The sequence below is a fragment of the Protobothrops mucrosquamatus genome, unplaced genomic scaffold (genome assembly GCF_001527695.2).
Source record: "Protobothrops mucrosquamatus isolate PMUCROS unplaced genomic scaffold, P.Mucros_1.0 scaffold1341, whole genome shotgun sequence".
NCBI classification, from domain to species: domain Eukaryota; kingdom Metazoa; phylum Chordata; class Lepidosauria; order Squamata; family Viperidae; genus Protobothrops; species Protobothrops mucrosquamatus.
The window spans coordinates 240,138-265,329 of NW_015387538.1; the positions used below are offsets into that span (position 1 = coordinate 240,138).

Here is a 25,192-nt window from a genome sequence, read left to right on the forward strand (position 1 = left end):
TTATAGAGCATACTGAAAAAATATGTTAGTTACAAGAGCAGAGGTCAATTGTAGACTACCTTGTCTACTTTTTGAGTATTTTGGAGAGAGCACAATAACAGTAGCCTCAAATAGTAGGTTCCTTTCTGAGAAATAAGATGAGGGCATCAAGATTAAAGCATCAGAACTAGTAAATTTGGCCAGGAAGAGCTATCTCCACACTCCAGTAAGGGTCTATCCCAAAGGGATGCTAACTCTCTTCAATAAATACTAGTCCATATTTATGGGAGGGAAGAAGTCACTGTCCTGCCTGATGGAAATGGTGAAATGAGGATTCCTAATATATGGTACATTATGGATTGTCTGTCAAGTCATCTTTCCTCGGCAATTTTAAAAGTAGAAACAGCATTAATTCTTCTTTGTATCTCTGGAGACTGAAACTGCAGTTATACATTGTCATGCAGCTACTACAAGAATTTGCAATTGATGAAGCTTCTGAATTCTCTGCTGAAGCTCCCGAAGGACTAAAAAGCTGTCTAATCCCAAGTAATATCTGATGAAAATGGTCATTGGCAATAATTGTATCCTGATAATTGTACGCAGGATTTCTCAAGTAGTGAAGAGCAGAGTCATATCTTACAACACAAGTTTTATTGATAAAAAATACAAAGCATTTGTTAGCAATCGCCTATTGCATATATGGCTAAGATGTATTATTCAGGTTTCCTATAGTCTGTGATAGGATAAATAAAGGAGGGGGATGGTTAAAATGTAAGTTGTACAAAAGGAGCTTAATCCAAACAAAAAACCTGAAGAGGGAGCATTAGAGAGTATATGCATCATTTTCCTATTTAAGAAACAGCATCATTTCTATTTGTAACATCATTAGAGCTATAGAGACAAATTGCCTGAAGATGGGATTGGTTTCCTGCACATGTAGAATTATGCTTTAATGCAGAGGTGAGGCAAATGGCTGTTTTTTTCTTCATTAGAAATTTAAGAGAATGTTGGTAGCCCATATGATGTGGCCTACCTGTAGTTTGTAACAGCGATTACTAGCTCACAATAGCTTTTGTATAGATAATACTTTGTATAATGGAGCAGAAATAAAAACTTTTAAGAGCCCCTGAGGGGTTGAGATTAAATAGGAATACTCAAGTATTTTACTGCTGAACAACTTTGCCATTATCAGGGACACCTGCATGTGTTGGTCTGTATCTCAAACTTCCTAGCCAACATGGGAAATTGACAGTTGAGCTCAACTAGTTTGGAGGCTGTTAGTTTCGTGCATCTCTTCATGATCTAACCCAAACTTTCCAGTTCTCTTAGACCTTGTGGAGGTTACTTAAGAATCAACCAATAAATAAGAAGGTAGCAGAGTCTTAGTGACTGAAGTAGCTTTGGCATCAGTTCAAGGCACAACTGTTCCAACCTGCTTAACCAGAAATAAAAGATATTCCATCAAGGATCCCTCAAATCTAGACAAGCCATCAATTTCAGTACATACTACTTTCCCTTAGCTGCAGTCAGGATGAAGTAACCCTTTATGGGCCAAGACTAACCCCCAGCTTTTGAAATAATAAAGTCATTTCATAGGCAAAGAGCCTATGAAATGACTTTCTTAGCTGCCGCTATATAAAGTCATTGAATTATCTTTTCCTGCTTATTGTAAAGTCAACTAGTAGATCCAGTAAAGAAGAATGCAAAGTCTTAGTGCAAATATTGGTATTATAGTTCTTTAGGTTTGTGAAAAGAGCAGCAGCTGCTTTCGGTAGCTAGTCTCTGAGATTGATTGATGTCCCCCTCAAGCAATGCCTTTGTTTTCCTTCCGTCTTATCCAAAACAATAGGAGTTATCTCCAAGGCTATATTGGTAGGTGGAATTCCTTCTCCAAGCACATTTGGTGAATGCCTAGGTAGACTTTTAAGAACAAAGGCTTCCTGACCATGCGGAAAAAGTTATTGCTGAGAGGCACAGTCACAGAGACTCCATCTTGCTTGAATGGGCAAGAATTTTGACCAGCAGGTGCTTCAAGTGAAGAACACTGTTTCCAGTGGCCAGACCGGCATAAGTTGCACTTGTGGGCAAGAGAAAGAATGTCCTCTGACTATCCAGGTTGTGCAAGGCCAACTCCTCTCGCAATTCTGCCACACTCAGGGCATCACTCTTGTCCTAGAATAGATACACAAATCAATCATTTTAAAAACCTTAGGCCTTTCCTGTAAGAGCTAAGCCACAGTTTTGTATTTTTCTGCATTTGCCTGAGGATTAAGCTTAATATATGCTGATGTTTCTTTTTTCACTTCTCAAAATTAGTAAGAAATTGTGTTATTGGTAATTACTGTTACAGTTTGGTTGCATTCTTGCAAACTTTAAGAGATTTTGGAAGTACAGAATGGTAATCTAGGAAAACTAATGGTGTGAGTCAAAGGAGTCTCACAGAGTCACATGCAGTTATATAATTGTACGTTGCTCTTGCATTATAAGTCCATCTATATCAAGCTACAATTTCAGAATGTAGCATGTGAAAGATAGCAAGGGACTCACCTGTTTGTTGGCTAAGACTATCAAAGGCAGCTGAGGGTCCTCAGCTAGCAAGCAGTGGAGCTCCTGCCGAGCAACATGAAGCCGTGAGCCATCTGCAGAGTCTACAACAAACACCAAAATGTGGGCTTTGCTCAGATATTGGTTCCAGTAGAAGCGTAGATTCTGGCTCCCACCAACTAGTAAAACAAAGAGCAAAAATACAAGTTGACTAATTAGCATCCTTTCTCATTGTGATGTCCTCCAGATGTGCTTAATTGCAGTGCCCACACTGAGGAACAAATCATGAGAAATTATTTCTTTACAGCATATCACAAGCATCTTTCCCATGACTGGAATGCAGATGTGGATTTAAATAAGAGGGAGATTTTTCTCCATTGCATCAAAATATCTATTCATCTCTCATGCATTGTTCAGGCCGAAAGATACAAAAATGGACAAGTCATAGACATAAGAGATTCCCAGCACAGAAGACATAAATTCAATTCAGGAGAAGATCTTCAAGACAGTTTTCCCTTACTTCAATATATATTAGATAGAAACCTATGTTAACATAGATCAGTTTTTAAAAAGCTGGTTGTTTGAATATTATTAACCTCAGTTAGGCTTTTTGAGGCTTAGTTTATGGTATAGTTAGAAGTTAAGTGTAGTTTCTGTGAACAAGGCCAGTGATTGCTATCATAGAAGAGAAGATGTTCCAGACCCATCTTTCCTGTACAAGTGCCGGACATGCAGTGTGTTGCAGATTGTGCCCCATTTCGAAATGGCTTACCTTCTAGAAGATCCATCTGGAGCCCACTGGCCTGCAGCTGCACTGAGCTGAAGCCTTGAGTAGGTGGTATATGCTTCTTGGCTTCTGGACTACATACATAGTGAAGAATGGTGCTTTTTCCAGCCCCGTCCAAACCGAGAACCAAAATTTGGTATTCACAATAATGTGGCTGCTATGAGAAAAAGAGTTCAGGTCAGTTCAAGCAGTTATTGTTTTAAAATAATGGCAATCCTTGTAATCCTGGCTCATCACTGAAAAAAATGGCTGTATTCAAATATTCAAATGAGACAATAAGTAAAACAAGAAGGAAACAATTAAGTTGTGGGTAGTATTTAGAATAGTCCTGCTTGCCAAGAGCATAGCTGATCTATAAATTTACCAAATTGGTCACTCATTCTTGACAGCTTTAGGGAAAAATAATGACAGCCTTGTCCAATTTTGGAGGCTGAGGGTGGATTAATTTAGGAGACCAATCCTGAAAGAAAGGATCATAAATCACACCTATGAGTAATACATGAAAGTAATTGCTCCAAAGCTCTTATTACTAGTTTCTTGGACTGGTACCTCATGTGATTATGAAAGATTTGGAGGTGGCGATGGAATTAAATAACTGATGCCAATAAAGAATCAGTGACTTTATGTGGAAAAATGGGCCATAGGTCTTCAAAAGTTATGCATGAGTGGATTAAATACAGATAATCCTAGATTCACGACCATGATTGAGCCCAAAATTTCTATTGCTAAGCAAAACAGTTGTTAAGAGAATTTTGCCCCATTTTACCATCTTTCTTATTGCGGTTTTTAAGTGAATCGCTGCAGTTGTTAAGTTAGTAACATGGCTGTTAAGTGAATTTGATTTCTTCATTGACTTTGCTTGTCAGAAGGTCGTGAAAGGTGATTGCATAACCCAGGAATACTGCAACCATCATAAATACGTGTCAGTTGCCCAGTATCTGAATTTTGATCATGTTACCATGGGGATGCTGCAACGGTCCTAAGTGTGAAAAACGGTCATAAAGCACTTTTTTCAGTGCTGTTGTAACTTCGAATGGTCATTAAACAAATGATTTTAAATTGAGGACTACCTGTCACCTCAATTATCTTTGTCACTATTAAATGTTGCCGGCTTATAGAACTGAGGAAGTGCATCTTCTCTGTTGCTGCTTCCTTTTAGAATACCCCACCCAGACATGAAGGATGCTCACTTTTCTGGCCTTCTGGAAAGCTCTTAAAATCTGGTTCTGTTCCCAAGCCTGGGGTTAATATGTTTATTAATGTATTTGTGGGGGCCTTGTACAGGTTATCATTCTGATTGTTTTCATCTAGGTTGCTTGGGTATGTGTGTTTAATTGGTTTTATTATTTTCTGGATTTTGTAAGCTGCCCAGAATCTGAGTGGGTTGTTATAAAAAAATAATTGAATTAAACCACTCATACAGGAGATGTGCTGGCTATTGGTTTCTCCCCAAGTGCAATTCAAGGATTGGTTATCAACCATAAAGCCCTAAAGGGCTCAGAGCCTGGAAACTGAGACTGCATCTCTCCATTCATTTTGTCCCCTTCCATGAAAAATTAGGATAGCAGAGAACCTAGAGAGGCATTCTCAGTCATATCTATCTTCTGGAATATGTCTCCTTCACCAGAAGTGTAGGAAATTGTTTTGTTTCATACAAGACTGGAGATTAAAGGCCTTTGGTAACTTAATCAAATGGAGTTAGCATAAAAGATGAAAGTGAAAATGTGAGATGGAAGAGCGTTTTATTAACTGCATTTTCTGTACTCTAATTAAAACTCAATGGAATAAAGCAATTTATAAATCGTATAGATAATAAAGGGATAACCTTTGTCAAACATAACAAGGAAGCATCCAACACAACTTTCCTACATAGACATTCCATTCAGTATTGCTTTTCTTGGTGGAAGAATTCATTAAAAGTTTCCTAAATTATTACAAATTATGGGTAAACTCATACACAGAGGATAGCAGTCCTTCAGATTCTTTTTCTAACCCTGTAAGGATAAGTACTAACGCCTTGAATTATGCCAGTGAAAACAAAGGGACTGGCGTAGTATGAGTAAAACCAAAACAAAATCAACTGTAAAGTAAAACATGAGTAAAGTAAAACAAAACCAAAGTTCTATGTATACCAAACTACAAACGATTGAGACATAGATCACTGTAGTCAGCAATAGCCATTAGAATCAATTGGACATTTATTCAGGAAATAGTTTGTATCAACATGCCATGTGGATAAAAGCTCAGGAACTTAAGGGAAGAGGCATACTTTCATTAGCACTGCATCCTAAGGAATGTTTTATAACAATTAGAGAAACGGTGGCATTATGAGGATTTTGATTATCTACACATGAACAGAATGAAGAAGTCAACTGAGGAAGTCTGCCTCTTTTCATCTTTACCCAATTTTAGGCCCTTGTTTTCAACTCTGTAAATCTGCTCACTTTGCAAAATCCTTTGTACAAAAAGTTCTTTTTCTTCTTGTACTACCAAAATGGTTTGAAGTGGGTGGCTACACAAACTGAATAAATCAAATGTAAGCAGAGCCCCAATGGAATAGATCAAAAGCTTATTTTGTCCAGGAGTTGGACAAATCATCTAGAGGCTTAGCAAGTGTAAGAAACCCACAAAAGAGGACAGTGTGGAGTAGTACCACCCTCCTGTTCATCTTCACTAGGAAACAATATTGAAAGTGGTTATATGAGGTAATTGAAGTTTAGCCTTCATTTATTTCAATCTAATCCTCTTTTTAAACCTCTCCAACCCAGTGGCAATTCTTACATTTTTCTGGTAGCATAATGAATTGTGTGTATGGCTTCCTTTGTCTAACTTTCCTGACACTCAGCATTTAAGGGTGATCCTGGAATGCAGCATTAGAAGGGCAAAATCAGCAAAGGGGAGGTTAGTCCTCAACAGCTTAACATCCAAGCAATTAATCACAATTGTTTTGCCTTTCCTTCCATATATTTCTATGGTGCCACCATGGAAATTAAGACTAAAAGCTTGCAATCCTACACACAATTATTGGGCTTAAAGTAACCTGTTTGAATTTTTGTTTCTCTTTCTCTATGCATGTCCCTGTAATTCTACCATAAGTCTTCTCAGAAACTTAGTGAAGTTTTTCTAAAGAAACTACTGTAGATAGGAAAGGTTGGATCCAAAAATATTCTCTACTTATTATTTTACAAGTTTCCCAAAAAGTGATGCAGGACTTTCTTTTATAGAAGTCACTTTAATTCCTCACAGCATGTTTATTTCTTCTGGTGTGTATAATTCTACTACCTTTTATGATGTTTTGCTCTTCTTAAACAGGGACAACTTATCTGTTATTTCCTGATCCTTGTTATTAGCCTTTCAATAAATATTGTACTGACAGCATTCCAGCCTGATAAGATATCTTAAGAACAAATTATGCAATTTGATCAGATTAGCAGTTGAATTTCTAGGCTCTCATTAGTGAACGATTAATTTGTCCATTACGTCTATAATTTCATCCTTATGGGGATGAATTGATAAGCCCCAGTCCACTCCCTCACTCCGATTTGGTGACTTTTTTCAAAAATACCTGGAGAAGTCCCTACAGTTTTCTCAGAAACATGTCAATGACTTCTTCCTGTGTCTGAGAGGGAATGTTAAGAAACTCAAAGACACCCGCTGGTCTTGTGTGTAAAGCAGGAGCAGAAGACATGGTTTCCCAGTTTTTAGCATGCTGCCTTTAACCACTAGAGCAGTGGTTCTCAACCTGTGGGTTGGGACCCCATTTGGGGTCAATCGACCATTTCACAGGGGTCGCCAAGCAAGGCTGTCCGCCATTTTTTTTGTCCGCCATTTTTTTCCCCTTTTCCGGCGGGTGCCTTACCTCCCTTGGGCTGGGCCAGCTGGTGGTTGGCCTGCTCCGTCTCTGCCGCTTGCCAGCTACGCCTCGGCTGGCACAGGGGGCGGAACCACGCATGCGAGGCGCTCCCGGCTAGGGAAAGTCCTCGACTTACGACCGGTTGGGTAGTCCTCGACTTATGACCGGTTCAGTCCTCGACTTACGACCGGTTTAGTCCTCGACTTACGACCGGTTGGGGTCGTGGCATTAAAAAGGTTGAGAACCACTGCACTAGGGCACACTGCCTCTCAAGGTCTTCCTTTGGCCCCATAAAAAGGTATTGAACTGTACGCCCAAACCACCAAGTTCTATGCTTGTCATGGGTGAACATAATAGCAGCAATTTCGTTTCCTGAAAACCGGCTAAATGCTTTTCCCAAATCGCAGCCCCATCTCCAGGTCAGAGACGGATGCAGCTAGGAGTTCTTCTCTGAAGAGAGACATTTGCTCCAGGGCTGCGGAAGAGCCAGGCTCCCTTACCTCCGCTTCCTTTCGTGCGTTGCAGGCTCGTAGCTCCGCTTCCAGTTGCCGCTCCCAGCGGCTTCTCCAGCCGACGCAGCTGTCATCAGCGTCTCGGAAGTAGACTTTCCATGCAATGAAAAGGAGAGACCCGAGGGCTGCTACCGCTGCGCCCAGCGCCAGGCTCAGGTGTCGGAAAGCGGCAGCAGCAGCCGCCATGGGCGGGCCAGGGAACCGGCCTCCCAGCGATCTCCGCTCGGCCAGAAGCTCCTCCGCCTCAACTGCTCGGTTTAGCCGGTCCTCTTCTTTATTCGGCCACGCGTCCTCCGGCGCAACTGAGCTCAGCGGCTCGTCTCCGACAGGAGATCCGGGTAACCGACCGCTCTCGCTTAACGTAAGCAGCAGCGGGAGAATTTCCCGGCCGGTGGCAACGGCAATAGCAACAGCAGCAGCAAGCTGTGGGCTGAGTATCGTGACGTCACTCTTCAAGTTAAAGGGGGCGGGCTCCCTCTGCGCAATTGCCGCCCAGAGCTTCACAGTTCGTAGGAGCTGCCTTCAAGGTGACGCGCTTCACCTGTTGGATGATAACTTCAAAGCAACCTGCCCGTGCTCATTTAAACGACGGCAACAACCCTGGGGAAGGACACTAGATCGAAGCAAAAACTGTCCTGCATCTACGTATTTCGATATTACAATCAGGAACTATGTTTTTCCCACTGTCGGTGTGTATACGCTTTCTGTTTTCTGCTTTATCCCTAGTTAAATACTGGATCATTTTTCTTTACGGCTGGGATTCCAAAAGATTGCAGGGAGGAATGTTTCTCCACCCTGCTTAGAAATGCCACTGGGGAGGGGCATTTGCATGTAAGAGTGTGCATTCCCCCCTGATCTAATACCTTATCTACTTGATTCAATCTCAGCCTTGGTAGCAAACTTTATTGCTTCCCCTGCCTCCTAATTCTACATGTCAGGTGTGCTTTAAGTCTATTGGACATTTGGATTCAGGATTGCAGTTTTGAACACACTTTTGTTGTTAGTTGCAAAGTCGTGTCTGACCCATCACGACCCCATGGACAACGTTCCTCCAGGCCTTCCTGTCCTCTATCACCTTCTGGAGTCCATTTAAGCTCACACCTACTGCTTCAGTGACTCCATCCAGCCACCTCATTCTCTGTCGTCCCCTTCTTCTATTGCTCTCAATATTTCCCAGCATTAGGCCCTTCTCCAGTGAGTCCTTCCTTCTCATTAGGTGGCCAAAGTATTTGAGTTTCAACTTCAGGATCTGGCCTTGATCTCTTCTAGGACTGACCGGTTTGAACGCCTTGCAGTCCAAGGGACTCGCAGGAGTCTTCTCCAGCACCATAGTTCAAAGCCTCAATTCTTTGTCGCTCAGCCTTTCTTATGGTCCAACTTTCACAGCCATACATTGCAACTGGGAAAACCATGGCCTTGACTATACGCACTTCACCCTAACCCCAGTACAGCACTAGCATTCAGTGTTAATTTTCAACAATTGCATTTAAATGATTTAAAAATGTGCCTTAGCTAATATATTTATTCTGATGGGTTCCAATCATGTTGCCACAGACACAATACAAAGGTTAAGCAGAAGCACATACACATATGCAGATTCAACAAATTACTTCACAAGAGAGAATACATACATTCTTCTTATATTCATGATGGGTAAAATAATTTGGAAAGAATTCCAGAAACCATGCTCTATATTATTATTTCTACCTTGTTTTATATGCTTTAGATATATCTAGATTTATTGTTTTCCAAAAGGGAAATGCTTTGAGTTTGAGAATAATATAGACTTAGAGGAAATGCTGAAACTTTAAAAATAGTTGTCTCCATTTACTGAGAACTGAACTGTACTAAGATCAGTGTGCCTTAATGTGTCCCTGGAAATCTGGATAGTAGATGCTCTGCTCTGGGTCATATGACCACAAGGACTTAGAAAAGAGCTGCTGCCTACCTGCCTTTTCCACATACAGATATACTGGGGGGATTTTGTCTATTTTTTTTTCTCTCTGAAACCTTCTCAGCCAAAACCAGCCCATTTTTAAACTTCATCCTTTTCTTTGGCCACTCTCTTCCTGCCACAACGAATTTAGTCTCATTGGAGAGTTCTCCTGCTTGACAGTCATCATATTCTTCCAATCTGCTGAATTGGAAGGAATTCAGTAAAATGCAGTAAAAAGGACTGCAGTAAAATGGCCACATTAAACTCTTGATATTTTGCAAACGTACCATCTCTTCTCATCTGCTTTCAACGTTCAGTGACACTATGCACTTTTGTTATCTCGGCTGAGTAATTACATGCCCTACATATGCTGTATAAAGGTATGAAATTCCCTGCAATTACACAAAACCAAGAACAAAGGGGTATTACATGCGTGGGGGGGGGGGGGGAGGAGCTTGAGCTCCAGAAGGAAAGGCAGGAAAGGAAACTATAAAGAAAAACTAGTTACACTACCCCTTATTTTATAGCAAGCACGTTTTATTATTAGTTCCCTCTCCCTTTTTATTCTATGGTCTTCGAGTCAGCATGACTCTCCCGGCGACTCAATCCCTGCATTTTTCTTGGCAAAATTTTCAAAACTGATTTGTCATTGTATCCTTCCTAGGACTGAGAAGAAATGAATGACCCAAGATCACCCCGTTGGCTTTGTGCCTCAGGCAGGACTAGCACTCCTTATTTCCTGGTTTCTGGCCCGATGCTTAATCTCCACCCCAGTGGCTCAGATTTCCCGCTAGTCCCATTCAACTCGATGAAGCTTCACCAACCCCGCCACGCCGCACCCCCCCCCCCCCCCCAGCTCTAGAAACGCGACCAGCAGAGTTCTCGCAAGACTCTCGGCTTAGAACCAGGGGTAGTCAACCTTGGCTCTTTTATGACTCGTGGACTTCTACTCCCAGAATTCCTGAGCCAGCCAAGCTGGCTCAGGAATTCTGGGAGTTGAAGTCCACGAGTCATAAAAGAGCCAAGGTTGCCTACCCCTGGCTTAGACGCTGCGGCGCCCCCTGCTGGCGACTCTAAGCCCACGCATTCGCGGTGGGCGGGCTGGATGTGTCAGCTCGCCCTTCTTCCTAGTTTCATTTGCGCCATGGCGGCTCCGGGCCTCGGCGGCTCAGGCCTCCTGCTTGCGCGGAGCCTGTTGCGTCTTCTTCTTTCAAGCGACGTGCGGGCCCGGCGGGCCTGTTAGTACTGGGAGAAACCAGTGCGGGGGCTGCAGGCAGCCCAAGGCAGGTACGTCCTCGAAAGGCGGAGGCGAGCGAGGGTGCCTGCGCCTGGGCCCCGTCGGCGGCCAGCGAAGGGCGAGAGCTTGCTGGTGGGGGCCCGCGGCGTGGGGCTAAGGCGTGGAAAGCGGGTTGGGGGGGGAGAACCGAGGCTTTGCGTGACCCTGGAAGCTCCCTGCCGGGAAACGAAGCGTGGAGGAGAGGCAGAAGATACCATAGATCGGTGTTTCTCAAGCTTGACAATTTTAAGGCATGTGGACTTCAACTCCCAGAATTCCACAGCCAGCAATGCTGGCTGTGGAATTCTGGGAGTTGAAGTCCACATGCCTTAAAATTGTCAAGCTTGAGAAACACTGCCATAGATGATGAAACCTTGAAACGGCGAACTTAGCCGGCTCCTCCTGCCATTTACGGAAAGGAGGTGCCGTGGCTGCTGTGTAAACACGCTTCCCGTTGGAGCCCTTCGGCTCAGGGCTCCTTTTCTCGCTGCTGCTGCTGCTGCTGAACGTTTTAGGGCTGGAGGCAAACACGCTGAGCCCTGTGTGCGTTTTCCTTCGGCTCCTCTGCCCAGCCGGGAAAATACTTTATCCCTTTTTCTAGCAGCTGCTAAGGAATGGTTAATAACCTAAACAAAGCTGAGATGGGTTTTTTTTTTAAGAGAAATTGCACGGTAATGTTAAAACGCCGTTGTTTGCTTCCCTGTTCCAAATGCATCCAGAAGTTGGCGAGCCGGAGCCGGATGCAAAAACGGATTAGGCAATAGTAGTAGTGTAAATTGATGGACTTCAGCCCAGTAGTCCAGGGGATGCCCTTCGGAAGCTCACGACCCTGGGTAGCTGTGGCTCCTTTCCAGGGCTGCTTTCCAGGAGCCAGCATTTAAGACCTGCTTCCTTGGTTCAAGGGATAATAAACAGGCACGGATTGTAGCAACTTTTGGTATGCTTGGGTCCTCTTGTGAACCTGCCGAGCTAATCCCCTTTTAAAATGATCTAACTTGGCTGCTATTGTAATAACAGAAGTGAATTCTCCAGTTTAATAATGCAGCATGTTACATATGGATATAGTGGTGACCGGTTGATTGCTTATGTGCCCTCAGGTCGTTTTAGACTCCTACTAGTTAGTTACTAGCTCAGCATCCTTTCTGTCTTCATTTACCTCTCCATGATAAACAGATTGCAATGGTAAAGCTTTCCAGTTACTACAGTACTTAAAGTTGTTTTACATTAGATGGAGGGTTGAATTATTAGAATATAGACATGCTTTATGCTCTCGGGCTCACAGGTTAACTGCCCTTGTCTTTTAGAGAAGCTTGGGCATAACTTCTATTGGTCATTTTGTTTATATTCCTCTTATTAGTTGCATTTGTTAATTCATAATGGGCTTTCCTGTGGTTGTGCAGTTTTTTTTTAAATTGAATGTAAGACAGACAAATTGTTAATGCGACCGTAAATGACTATTGTTTGGATATGTTTTGTATATAATCCAGAAATTTAGGTGATGAGTGGGTGACCTTAACAATCAAATTAAATTCCTTTGCATGTCACAAAGTAAAATCTGTAACTTCGATCAACAGTGATGATGGTAGAATAATAGATGACTGATTGTGGTTATTATTACATATCCAGATATTACTACTTTTATTCTATTCTGTGTATCCACACCAGCTTAGAACAGTCCTTGTGGGAATGTGTCTCTGTTAAGTCTTGGGTTTCCCTCTTAGTAAATCTCTCTTAAAATAGCAATCTGTGCATTGAATTATGTGCTTATGTTCGTTTGTGAGGTAAATATTGTGTTAGGTTTTAATTAATTAATTCAATAAGTAGATTTCTACTTTAATATCCTTACTTGTAGTTAGAGATCTTTTACTTTTAAAATAAGCATAAAAGCTGCTTCATGTATCTGATAATCTTTCTTTTAATGATTGATCAACAGAATGCCATTCTGTTGTGCTAGTCTTTAGCTTACAATGTTAACTAAAATTGAAGGTGCTAGGGCAAATATAAAAACAATGTATCATGATTGCACATAGGAATAGGATTATGAAGTCAACTATGAATAAAGTTATATAAATCTATGTGATTTATGTATAGTACTATTATAAAACTACTTATTAAACCAAAATGACTAACACAAACATTACTAAAATCTTATATGTATTTCAAATCTGAATATTAATGGTATGGCTGAGTGAAAACTATAATGCGAAAATTTAGGTAGAACCTAGGAAGAGATACAGGTCTTACATATAGTATGCTAGATTCTGATTATGCTAGAATGTGCTGAGTGCTATAATGCTATGTTATTTTTCCATTACTAATATACTTTTATCCTATGGGATTTGTGTTTTTTCAACTGTTCTTTTTTCCCCTCCCCAACCGAGTTGAGGTTTCTTTGATATAACTAGCTAGATATTTTAGTTGCATCATATCAAAAGTTGCAGGATCTCCAGATGGAAGACATTTCATGATTGGAGAATTACCCAGTTAGATTTCTTTAAAGTAGTTAAAGCAATTCTAAGCATACCTATAACTAGGAAACATAAACATCTGTTGCAATTTTTCTTACTGCTTTAACTTTAAAAAAAATTCTTGCTTCTTAATTTTTGTTAGTCTTTCTGCATGGAAGCTCCTGGGGATGATTTGATAGTTTCAGCTTCAGCAAGAGAATGCCCAATTTTGACATCATTCTGTCATCATAACTTGTGGTAAGATATTTTGGCCTTTATTTTTTTTATCCTAACAACTTTATTAGGATAATATCTGGATAAATTAATTCCTCAAGTTGTTTCATATTGTTGCCTTCAAATTAAATATTAGGCAGCTTTCATTCTTAAAAAAAGATTAGAACTTTCTTGTGATATTCTTGGTTTTATGATAAGCCAAGATATTTTATTCTAATCTAATTGTTAACAGACCAAAATACCTTATATTTTTATTAGGTAACAGCAGTCCTGTCCTGGATTTCTAAATAGTGAAGCATCTGGAGTTACAGTCATGACTTCGAGACGAACAGATGTTCCTGGTAAAACTAATTGATAGAGAATTCATATATATTTAAATAGGACGCAGTAGTGATTGTAACAAATACTTAATTTCCAATTCAAGTTTCCAAGGGGTTTTATAACACTGTTTTAAGGAGGGCTTCCTTACATCTAGGAGTCTGTATAACAGAACCAAAGGCTAACGAAATGGATGATTAAACCCTTGTCCTGAATTTATTCAAGAATAATTGAATACTTTGTGAGTTGCTCAGAATTGCTTAGGATGGGCAGCCATATAATTTTAAAAAAGAAATAAGCAAACTAAGCAGCCTTCTGGCTCATTTTTTAATTTGGATTCCTCTTTGGATAGGAGATTGGACTTGATTGGTCTAAGTTTTTTTTTAAGCTCTATGATTCTAATACTCTGAAATTCTGGCTCTGCTCTTAAGAAATTATATTTTACCTCAGTTTTGAACTAAAATGTTATGCCTGTTAGCTTTCTTTTTTAAGTAGAGATATTAATTAGCAAGAATGCAAAATTAGTAGTTCTGTTATTAGAAAAATACTGTATTCTTATATTCTCTTTCTAAAAAGAGGTTTTATTTGCTATCTATAGGTTTATGTGGTTAGTTGTTCTGATGTTAATTTGTGTTCTTTTGAATCCTGATTAAATTGCTATTGAGCATGTTTGTTTTGATTGGAGAGCTAGTGTGCCTCTGTTCCATGTACATGTGGAAAAAAGTTAGCGATTTGGGGGTAGTACATTAGGCTATTATACCTCTTTAATCATAATATTTAATAGGAAATATTTCAAAATCCTCATGCATTTATAAGTAAAATTTTCATCCTTTTCATATTGCCTCTCCTCCCTGTATTTGGAAGAAAGCAAACAATGTCAGAACTAATTGTGGAAATTGCTATGAACAGAAGACAAAAATCTCAGGAACAAATTTAGTAAAGAGTTTCAGAGAACTATTAAAAGAGACAAGAGCAGTATTACAATAGCATGTTTAAAGAAATTGAAGATTGAAATAGACATGGAAAAACAAAGTCTTGCAAAAGATTTTGGAATTCGGAAAAAGATACCAACCTCAAATTGGTGTGCTAATGGACATTAATGGACAGATAGTAATTGATTCAAAGATCAAACAAAGATAGGTGTATACTAAAACACAGTACAAATGTACAGAAATGTCAACATCCAAGATACCTTAAAAATATTCTCTATCTAAAGGAACCACAAGTACTAGAAATATATCAAATCACAGAAGAAGACTTAAATATCCAAACTCTCTCAGCAAATCTGGAGAATGACACGGTGTTCTTGTCTGGGGACTAAAGATCTATCTCTATCAGGGGTCCCCAAGCTCTTCAGCTCATTAATCCACTCATGAAGTTTCATATTGTTCATTGACCCCAAACCTTATATGAAAATGATTTAATAAATATTACTTTAAATAATCACAACAACAATGTCATCAAGCCTTGGGGATTATATTGGCCATTTTGTGGAACCCTGATCTATATTCTAATGCCAGAAAAATGACAAAAATGAGTATACAAACTATCGTATAATATCCATAATTTCACATGCTAAAAAATGCTTAGAATCATCCAATGCAAATTAGATTCCTCCAAAACAAAATGATACACATTCAGACTGGCTTTAGTAAATTCTATTGCTGAGGTATAATTGAGAAAGCCAAAGAATATCAAGAAGTCGCCCTGTGCTTCCTTGATTACAGAAAGATCAATTGTTTCGATCATATTAAGCTATAGCAGTGGTGGTGAACCTATGGCACGCGTGCCAGAGGCGGCACTCAGAGCCCTCTCTGTGGGCATGAGCGCCATACCCCGGAGATGGCAACTGTCCCTCTTCAACCAGCCGCCCGCTAACTCCCCGAGGTCCCACATGGCTGGATGCATCCCAGCACCCATGCGCTCGCTGGCCTCTGTGTGCAGGGGCCGATGGTGTCAGGCAGCAGCTGCCCCGGCCCCTGCCTCACCTTGCCCTGTGACAATGGCACTCCTACCCTGCCTTGCCTTGCCTCGCCTCACCCCGCAGGACGAGCCTCCTGCCCACCGCCCCACGTGCCAGAGACCCCCTGGATCTCCCTCAACCCTGCCCGGCCCCCACAGGTGTCCCTCCCCACGAGTAACATCGAGGTGATCATGCCCACCTTGGCCACACCCACCCAATCTGCCATGACCACCACAGCCACGCCCACCCAGTGGACCACGCCCACCTGGCACCCGGCAATAAGCAAGTGGGTTTTGGGTTGCAGTTTGGGCACTTGGTCTCTAAAAGGTTTGCCATCACTGAGCTATAGAATGTGCTTAGAAAAATAAGAATCTCAGATCAGGATTTTTGTAGCCCTAAAATTTTTACATGTCACATTTGAAATAACCTATGAAACAGAAGATGTTTAAATCAAGGATGGGCAACTGTGATCCTAGGGCAACATGGAATCTTTAGACTAAAGATATCAGAAATATCAGAAGATATTATGCAAGGGATCAGGTGAGATTGTTGGGGAAAATCTGCTTTTTCTCTAACAGTAACTGCTATGAGAGGGAATATTGGTAGAAAACTATACCAATAAGAAATTCAGTGAGAATTAGTGTCCTTATTCACCTCTTGCTTCAGCCTTGTTCATCTTTTCTAAGCAGTGTGGACCTCAATGAAAAAGATTGCCATCTTGTATAAGGTCATGATGTAATGTGTTATACTTTATTTGGGTATAAATGCTGTGTTAGTTGCATCAAACGTGTTTCAAAATTACGGTACTGATCCTAGAAGGCCTTTGATGAAAGAAGGGTTAATGTTATCTATTCTGCTTTTGAAAAGGTGAAACACTAAAAGTTTCATTGTGTGAAATCTTAATTTCTGTCCTTAGCTATAGAACATGGCTCTGGAAGCCTTCTAGGGAAGATATCCCAGCCAATCGGAATGAACCGTCGGGCATTCAATTATGATGATGCCCTGGAGGATACAGCACCAATGACTCCTCCTCCTTCAAATATGACCACCAGTATCTTATGGAAAGAACCAGTCATTCCAGATCACAAATATGAAAAGATTTCCCAGGTATGCAGTCTGTTGAGCTAATAAAGAGACAATAAAGAGATCTCCTAACCAACAACCAAAATTAAACATATCAAAGAGGTGATACATTTTTTAAAGCCATAAATCCACAGAGCTAAGCAACTTTTAAAAATGATACAGTTCTGCACTGATAAGACTTGCTAAAATGTTTCTTATAAAATGAAAGAGGCAACAATGGAGAGCAAGTATAATTCTCAGAGTAATTTGAACAAAGGCATGTATTTCAATTAAAACTTTTTCTGTGAAAAAAAAGTATACAGGTAGTCCCTTGACTTTCAGCCACAATTGGGATGGGAACTTCTGTCGCTAAGCAATGCAGTCTTGAAGTGAGTCATCACATGACCATTTGTATGACCTCTTTTTGTTGAGGTTGTTAAGCAAATTTACAGTATTTTCCCTCACTGACTTCACTTGTTGGAAGTTAGTTGGGAAGGTCACAAATGGTGACCACAATAACCCCAGGATGCTGCAACCATTATAAATATATGCTGGTTGCCAAGGGCCTGAGTCGCGATCACATGACTGTGGGGACACTGTAATAGTTGTAAATGTGAAGACTGGTTGTAAGTGATTTTTTTAAGCATTGTCATAACTTCAAAGGGTCACTAAATGAATAGATGTAAGTTGAGGACTATATGTCTTTTACATTGAGTATAAACTGAATCTTTTGCAAATTTTAGGTTAAGTTGAAGGAAATGAGATAAAATCTGCAAGCCCAGTTTACTCATTCTGTAAAGCCTTTATTACTGTTTTAATATAAAAGGAATTGATACTTATAATACAGGTATGAGCTATATGAAGATAGGAAATTTATAAATGAGCTATACTAGGCTTAAATAATTAAATAACTTTAATTATGTTACTCAATTTTAACTTTATCTTTTATAAACTAGGAGTTTTTTTAATAAGGGAAGGAAGCAGTTGTGATTGTCATTCTGATATATGGTCTACTTTTTAGAAATAGTGAATAGTTTGAAAATTGTGCTTGTCTCTTTAAGCAGGAAAATTAATGAGAAAGAGAATTATTGCAGAAAGAGCCTTTTTACTTATTTCTGTAGCTAGATTTTTTCTAGTGAAAAATAACAACCTGCCTCCAGAAGCGGTGAATGTTCCAACTCTGGAAGTTTTTAAAAAGAGACTGGACAGCCATTTGTCCGAAATGGTATAGGGTTTCCTGCCTGAGCAGGGGGTTGGACTAGATGACCTTCAAGGTCCCTTCCAACTTTATTAAAAAAAAGCTTTTTTTGGTGAATTCTTGTTTTCAAATGGCTACAAGAATGGTGGTTTCGAAATGTTGCATAGTGTTTCACATTGTAGGCAAGAGAGTGGAAATATGTCAGCTCAAGATTATTGTTCCATACAAGTTCCAAAACTTTTGCCCGTGAGATCAGGAGTTTTATTTGAAATTCTCCTAATTTTGTTTCTTTTTCCAAAATTGCATCTGCCTTCCTCTGTATAGGATGAGGAAGGGGAGACTAGCATGCATCTCTCTGCCAAAGTTCCCCCGTCTTCTTCTGAGGTGAACAAGACACCAGTAGTGAAAGCCAAAGCCACCCACATCATCATGAATTCTCTTATTGCAAGTAAGAGCTCTTGCATTTCTTTGGTAGGCAGGTTAATTTCTCCAGAGAATTTTGCAATGGAACTTGTGTCTCATTTATTTATGATGTTCTGAATTTATTTTACATATATATGTTTTCGTAGATTTTCACGGGTATGGGTATGCAGGTCTTGGCGTATTCGGGTCTTTTCCCATGTAAGATTGAGAGTATCTTGGCGACATTTCGATGAGGTCCCACTCGTCATTTTCAGGCTGGGGTCTTCGGCTTCGTGCCTGTGCGAGCAAAGTGTGATCGGAGCTGCCATCTCTCTATAAATACTGGTGGGGGTGGGTGGAGTGCTGGCTTAGTTGCTGTAGGTGGATTGGTTGGCTGTGTGGGAGCCATTGTTTGTGGATTGTTTGGCTGTTTCATAACATCCTGAGTAGTTGAGGTGCTGGCTGTGTGACCATTAGTCTTTTGTGTTATAACGACCTGGGTAATGGGTTGTGTGATTACATCCTGAGATCTAGTGTAGTGATATCCTGAGTTTTGTGTTGCAACATCCTGGGTGGTTGGCTGTGTTGTAACATCCTGAGCTTTAGCGTTGTAACCTCCTGAGTTCTGTGATGTGATGTCCAGAGCAGAAGGCTGTGATGTAGCATACCAGGCTTTGGTTTGGCTCCGAGTTTGCGGTCTAGCTCTCTGTTCATGGCGTGTGTTATGAAACAGCCAAACAATCCACAAACAATGGCTCCCACACAGCCAAACAATCCACCTACAGCAATTAAGCCAGCACTCCACCCACCCCCACCAGTATTTATAGAGAGACGGCAGCTCCGATCACACTTTACTCGCACAGGAATGAAGCCGAAGACCCCAGCCTGAAGATGACGAGTGGGACCTTATTGAAACGTCACCAAGATACTCTCAATCTTACACGGGAAAAGACCCGAATACGCCAAGACCTGCACACACACACACACACACACACACACACACACACATATATACATATACACATATACACACATACACATACATACATATACATACATACATACAGCCGCCTCTCTCACCAAAAGTGACTGGGTGGTATACAACAAAGCTAAACAGTGAATAAGTACATAAAGCCACTTATCATTCATGATAAAACATTAACAAAACATTAATAAAAACTATAATAAACAGAACAAAACAAGGAAATAGCAGATGAAGGGATGGGGCTATCTTACTTGCCCTGGGATCCTCAGACTCGCTGGCATAATCAAGTGTTAAGGGACTCAGAAGTGGTGAGACCAGTCTTCTCTCTGTGTAGAGAAGATTCCACAGTGTGGGCATCATAGCCGAAAAGGCCCACTCTCTAGGGCAGGAGTAGGCAACGTTGGTTCTTCTATGACTCGTGGACTTCAACTCCCAGAATTCCTGAGCCAGCATAAAATCCACGAGTCATAAAAGGGCCAAGGTGAGGAGTCCGGTGAGGAGAAGGGCGGGATACAAATCAAATAAATAAATAAATAAATAAATAAGGTTGCCTATCCCTGCTCTAGGGCCTGCCAAATACGGTTTCCTAGCAGATGGGTGTTATAAGATGCCATCTCTGTTGGATCTTCTGTATGTCCCTGCAAAGGGTTCAACAGCCCTCCTTTACCTCAGAGGACTTGTGTGACTCAAAATGGGGCTGTAGGGTGGCAGTTTGCAGACTGAGAAGTACTGCTGTTTCACTACTCTTACTGTCACAAAGTAGGCCTTAATAGAGGCTCTAACCCTTGTTCAGTTCATCTCCATTTCAGGTACTCTAGACATCTCTCGTTTCATCTCTCTCAGCTCCTTTGTAAACCATGGGGAGTAATGAATTCTGTGAGAGGGGAGAAGTGGCATATCCAAAACCTCAGTTGCTCCTTTATTCCTAGTGGTAAACAAGGTTTGGAAGGACTGTGCAGGAGACCAATAGGAACAATACCCAGCTCCCTCTGAAATCCCACTGGGTCTATCAGTCACCAGGGGTGGATCAGTGTAATGGATCCAGCCTCCCTGTAGTGAATATTGATGCCAAAGAATCTCATGGTAATCAAGGCATGATCTGACTATGAAAAAGGGGACCCCAAAAGCTCCCTCAATTGAGGATTGTACATTGTTATACAATATTAGGCACTTAATGACCTGGATAAGCCCATGGCTGTCATGGTAGCCATGAACTCCTGAACCTTCTTAGGCCTTGTTTCCAGGGAAGGCAGATTGAAGTCCCCCCCTGAGAACATAAGTCTGGGGAAATCCTCTGCCAACCAGGAATAAAGTCAGGAGCTCAGGCAGGGAGGTTGCTATGCAGCAGGGAAGCTGGTACAATAGCAACACTCCCAACTGAGCCAAGTCAAAACTATGACATAGTTCTATTTGTACAGAGGGAAAAAATGGCATGCCATACTAGGAGGTAACAGATTGTTAAATTATAAATAAAATGTCATAACAACCACTTTGATTCTGGTACCTGTTAGGCTTCAGTGAAAAACTAAAAAACATATTTACTGGGGCTATAGTACTATATTACATTTTTTGATTGATCCTCAGCTGCCATCGACCATTCATTAGTTTGGGCTAACATATTTCATCTGTCCAACAAATATTGTCTTCAAACAAATGGCCGTGAGAGGCAACTTCTTGACACTTGTGTACTAGTAGCTGCTACATCTTTGTGGGAAACAACATACTGACGAATAGAGAATTAGGTTGAAAAATCAAAGGTTGGCAATAATATACATTCTGTTAATGGGCAGATAATTAGAAAACAGGCTGGTTCATACTGAGTGCTTGAATTAAGACTATAATACAGTTTAATTTAAAGCTTTATACCCCTTTCTGTGTTTGGTCTGCCTTAGCTTTAGAAACATCTGTTCTTGAATTTTATTTATTTGATTGCTTGAGTGATTAAGTGGTATATTGCCTTTATTTTTGTGGAACTCCAGGCAGTGCACATAATGCTTCTAGCTCCTATTTTCTCCACAATAATAATGCTGTGAGGTGACTTGGCTGAAAGGGAAATAATAGGCCCAGAGTAACTCAGATGGTTTTCTTGCCTAAGGCAGGACTAGAACTCTTATTTGTCTAGCAAGCCCAACAATGTAAAAAATGAGTTCTGCAAATCTCTTTCAGCCAAGCTTTCTTTTCTTTCCTATTGAATTAAAATTGTCTAGTAAGGTTTGCTTTAACGTAGAGAACGCTTTATTTAAGAAAAATTAAAATGTATTTTAATATTTTAAACTCTGTATCTTAGTGGTGAAATAGTTTGCTTGACTATCTAAGGAGCAAGATTCATATCCTGTTGTTTCCTGCTAAAGACTAAAATCTTGGAAGCTGATATGAGCTTAAATGATATAGAGTTAGAGGATTAATAATCTAAGAATATGGGCACTGGGACATCTTTCACTAAAAACCGCAACAAGAAATAGGAGTCTTTTTGAGAAATAGAAAAAAAAAAAACCTGAAGGAGGTAACATTATTAAGTTCTGGAATTCCTAGAACTTAATACTGTTCTTTGCTTGGTAAGCGCCTTCTTAGCCAATTTTTATTTATATTTATATAACTTATATGAAATAAATTATTAGAACATATTAGAAACACCTATAGTAATGTTTAAACAATCTGATTATAGAACTAATTGGAGAGGAAAAGTGTGTATTTTCACGTGTATGAAAGAATCCTAAGCCATTACAATCTGCATCACGTCCTCATTCTATTTTCTAAAGTTTCCAAGTTCAGAATGTTCTGGAACCTTAGTTATATGTGGTTTAAAGAATTGCCACACTCTGCTTTGCTAGTTAGTGATTGTGGATGCTTATGACATCACTCTTAGAAAACTGTAGTAGGCAGCACAGTTTTGAGAAATGTGTGAATGTGTGTTGTTGTCCATTCTAGAACAAACCCAGGAGAGCATTCAGCGATTTGAACAGCAGGCAGGGCTAAGAGATGTCGGCTATACTCCACACAAAGGCCTCACTGCAGAAGAAACAAAATACCATCGTGTGGCTGAGTCATTCCATGTAAGGTGTTTGGGCCCTTCTGTTCTTTAGCCAGCCTATTACTCTCGTTGGTAGAGGTGGTTAGTTATTACTTCACAGAACCAAGTATGGAGGGAAGAGACATCTGTTGCTGTGTGTCTTTGATACGTTGCGATTCATTATTTTTTGTGTTATTGTACTTTTTTGGATGTGTGTTTAAAGTATGTGTAAATGGGGAATGTGCCAAATTTGTTAATCCAGAACTGGAAAATTCTGAACCCTGCAACATTCCTTTTTTTTTCCCCCCTGGACAGCACGATTACTGTAGGGGTGTGGCTTGGCAGGACCCAGAAATGAATCCTCTGAACCAAAAGTGGCTAGTGTATGATAATGGAGCACCTCAAGACATTTCTGGCCTAGTTAATTTACTTCTAGAAACCACTTCTCCAGAATTGCATGATCTGTTGGGAAATGGAATGTTCTGAGTGGGAACAAAACGGTCTGTTCTCGATGAGTTAGTACATCCTCAATGTAAAAATAGTAGTATGAATTTTTGATTCAGTATCAATGCATTGGCAGTAAAAGTAACACTATAAACCTGTTTCCATGGTATCACAATCTAGCCTCTCTGAAGAAGGGCATTTCAACTTTCTATTACAGGTAGTCCACAGCTTACGACCACAATCGAGCCCAAAAATTATGTTGCTAAGTGAAACATTTGTTAAATGAGATTGCCCCATTTTATGACTTTTCCTGCCATAGTTGTTTAGTGATTTATTGCATTTGTTAAGTTAGTAACGCAGTAGGTGATCACATGACTCCGGGACACTGCAACCGTTATAAGTATGAACCACTTGCCAAGCATCCGAATTTTGATTACGTGACCATGGGGATGCTGTCATGGTCTGTGAAAAATAGTCATAAATCGTTTTTTTAGTGCTGTTGTAACTTTGAATGGTCACTAAATGAACTGTTGTAAGTTGACTACTTGTACTGGTCTTTTTTCTTAGCTGCCCATTTCAGTTGGGTTAAATAGCAATAGAGAAATGTGGCTTCAAAATAATATGCTCTGAAATACGTCTACTGATTTCCATAAGAACCTATATAATCTTGAATGAAGCTTTTTAAAACATACCACCAAAAGCTTTCATAAAGTTGTAGTGACAAAAAAGGTGGAATCATTTTGTATTATTGGTGGGATCTAGGTTAAATTTAGAAAGTTTCCAGATGTTTGTTGCTTTTCTAACAGAATTTGAAGATGCAAAGTGGAGAGATGGTAAAAGAAGATAAGCAGGCCTCTTCTGCCCAGTCCACACCAAGCAGCACTCCTCATTCTTCTCCCAAGCGCTCATACAGGTACATTTTTTAAAAGGAAAGTAGAATCACAAATTGTCTGACTCTCTTGATTACCTAGGAATCTGTCTGATTCTCCAGATGTGTTTACAATTGAATATTTTATCAAACACTTTGTATAAAGTCCCTCTAGATTTATGTTCTGTTTTAAATTTACTTGGAGTGAGGGTATCTGTTAAGAAGAGATGTTTGCGGAAATCTGATGCGCAAAATCTAGTCCCCCTGTTTTGATTTCTGCTTTTTCATTGAAGAAGCTGGTTTAATCATGGAACTTATGCTTCTGTCACTGGTCCTGATCGTGCCCCCATGGATTCCAACAGTGGTGATAGCGATAAAGTATTATCTGAAAAATGGAGCATTTTTGGACCCAGAGCTCTTCAGAGATCTGCTACTGAGTCAGGTATAGTATTATTTTGAGAAAACATTATTTTTATATAAAAAGAACAAATTAAATACACTTTATAAAGGTTCACAACTTAAAAAGTGGCTCTTTTTAGGGAGGGAGATGGGCTATTTCTAAATGAAATAGGTAAATAAAGTATAAATTAAGACCAGAAGTCCAACTTTAGATTAAAAATTAAGGCTAGAAAGAAGAAAGTTTATTAGAAGCCTTAAAAATAAAATACAGTTCGAAGCAGTTTTGAATTGGAATCGCAGAACTTCTATCATGTTACAAGGATACAGCTTTTTGCAAATGGTAGCACAGGTCTTGGATGCTGCATTCATGAAACTTACAATGAGTAGCATCAAGTCTTGAATGTTGAATTCCATTTCCCTACTTTCAAGGATCTACGGTAGCTGATGATGATGTTTTCTATATTACAATTTGACAAACTTTTGTAAATGGATGAGAATAGAACTGGAATCCTCAATTATTGAAAAGGAATGTACAAATCCCAGGAGCTTATTACCGAGATATGATTGTGGGAGAGCAGCAATGTTGCTATTTCCCAAATCTACTGAGCTGCATTTCAGGATCCCAAGGGGCGGTGGAGTAGTGCTGATGGATAGAATACATGGCCCTGTTAGAACTGGTTATCTGCAGATGCCAAATTGCTGTGGGCTATAGGAACAAGGTAACTTGCTTACATACTGCTCACCTTGCTGAGCAGCAAGATCCTTTCTAGCGCGCATCATAGTTCTGGGGATTATTATTATTATTATTATTTATTAAATTTATATACCGCCCTATCTCCCTTGCGGGACTCAGGGCGGTGAATAGGCGATACTAAAAACCACGAATAAATAAATAATTTCTGTTTTAAAATCGAATTGAATAATAGGCCTGTTCTAAAAACACACCCATACAAAACCCCCCACTGAAACACAATC

General features: G+C 40.1%; 2 protein-coding genes across 5 annotated transcripts in view; one reads left to right on the top strand and one right to left on the bottom strand.

Annotated features, from left to right (window-relative positions):
• Positions 1-611: 611 nt before the first annotated feature.
• Positions 612-8,038, bottom strand: ARL10 (ADP ribosylation factor like GTPase 10). The gene is made up of 4 exons (XM_015821532.1): positions 7,664-8,038; positions 3,296-3,467; positions 2,527-2,702; positions 612-2,151 (listed from the first exon to the last, which is right to left on the bottom strand). Exons 1-4 carry the CDS (start codon positions 7,859-7,861, stop codon positions 1,957-1,959), a joined length of 741 nt encoding a protein of 246 aa, XP_015677018.1. The 5' UTR covers positions 7,862-8,038; the 3' UTR covers positions 612-1,956.
• A 2,678-nt stretch (positions 8,039-10,716) lies between these two features.
• The window catches only part of KIAA1191 (KIAA1191 ortholog), a 17,538-nt gene continuing 3,062 nt past the window's right edge, over positions 10,717-25,192 (top strand). For 2 of the 4 annotated variants that reach the window (XM_015821533.1, XM_015821535.1), the window contains exons 1-8: positions 10,717-10,898; positions 13,498-13,592; positions 13,827-13,909; positions 16,766-16,956; positions 18,434-18,557; positions 22,425-22,549; positions 23,757-23,863; positions 24,112-24,260. In XM_015821533.1, the coding sequence (XP_015677019.1) occupies positions 13,882-13,909; positions 16,766-16,956; positions 18,434-18,557; positions 22,425-22,549; positions 23,757-23,863; positions 24,112-24,260 (724 nt within the window). In that variant the 5' untranslated portion in view covers positions 10,717-10,898; positions 13,498-13,592; positions 13,827-13,881. Of the gene's footprint in view, positions 10,899-12,014; positions 12,070-13,497; positions 13,593-13,826; positions 13,910-16,765; positions 16,957-18,433; positions 18,558-22,424; positions 22,550-23,756; positions 23,864-24,111; positions 24,261-25,192 lie in introns of those variants that run through there. The other 2 variants (XM_015821536.1, XM_015821534.2) reach the window with 2 other exon arrangements.

What these genes read in the sequence shown, in the direction of transcription:
- ARL10 (XM_015821532.1), bottom strand. Translation starts at nt 7,861, where the DNA reads ATGGCGGCTGCTGCTGCCGCTTTCCGACACCTGAGCCTGGCGCTGGGC. An exon ending in CCAGATGGATCTTCTAGAAG is followed by an intron (nt 2,703 to 3,295) that starts GTAAGCCATTTC and finishes TTGTTTTACTAG; the next exon opens with TTGGTGGGAGCCAGAATCTA. An exon ending in TAGTCTTAGCCAACAAACAG is followed by an intron (nt 2,152 to 2,526) that starts GTGAGTCCCTTG and finishes TATCTATTCTAG; the next exon opens with GACAAGAGTGATGCCCTGAG.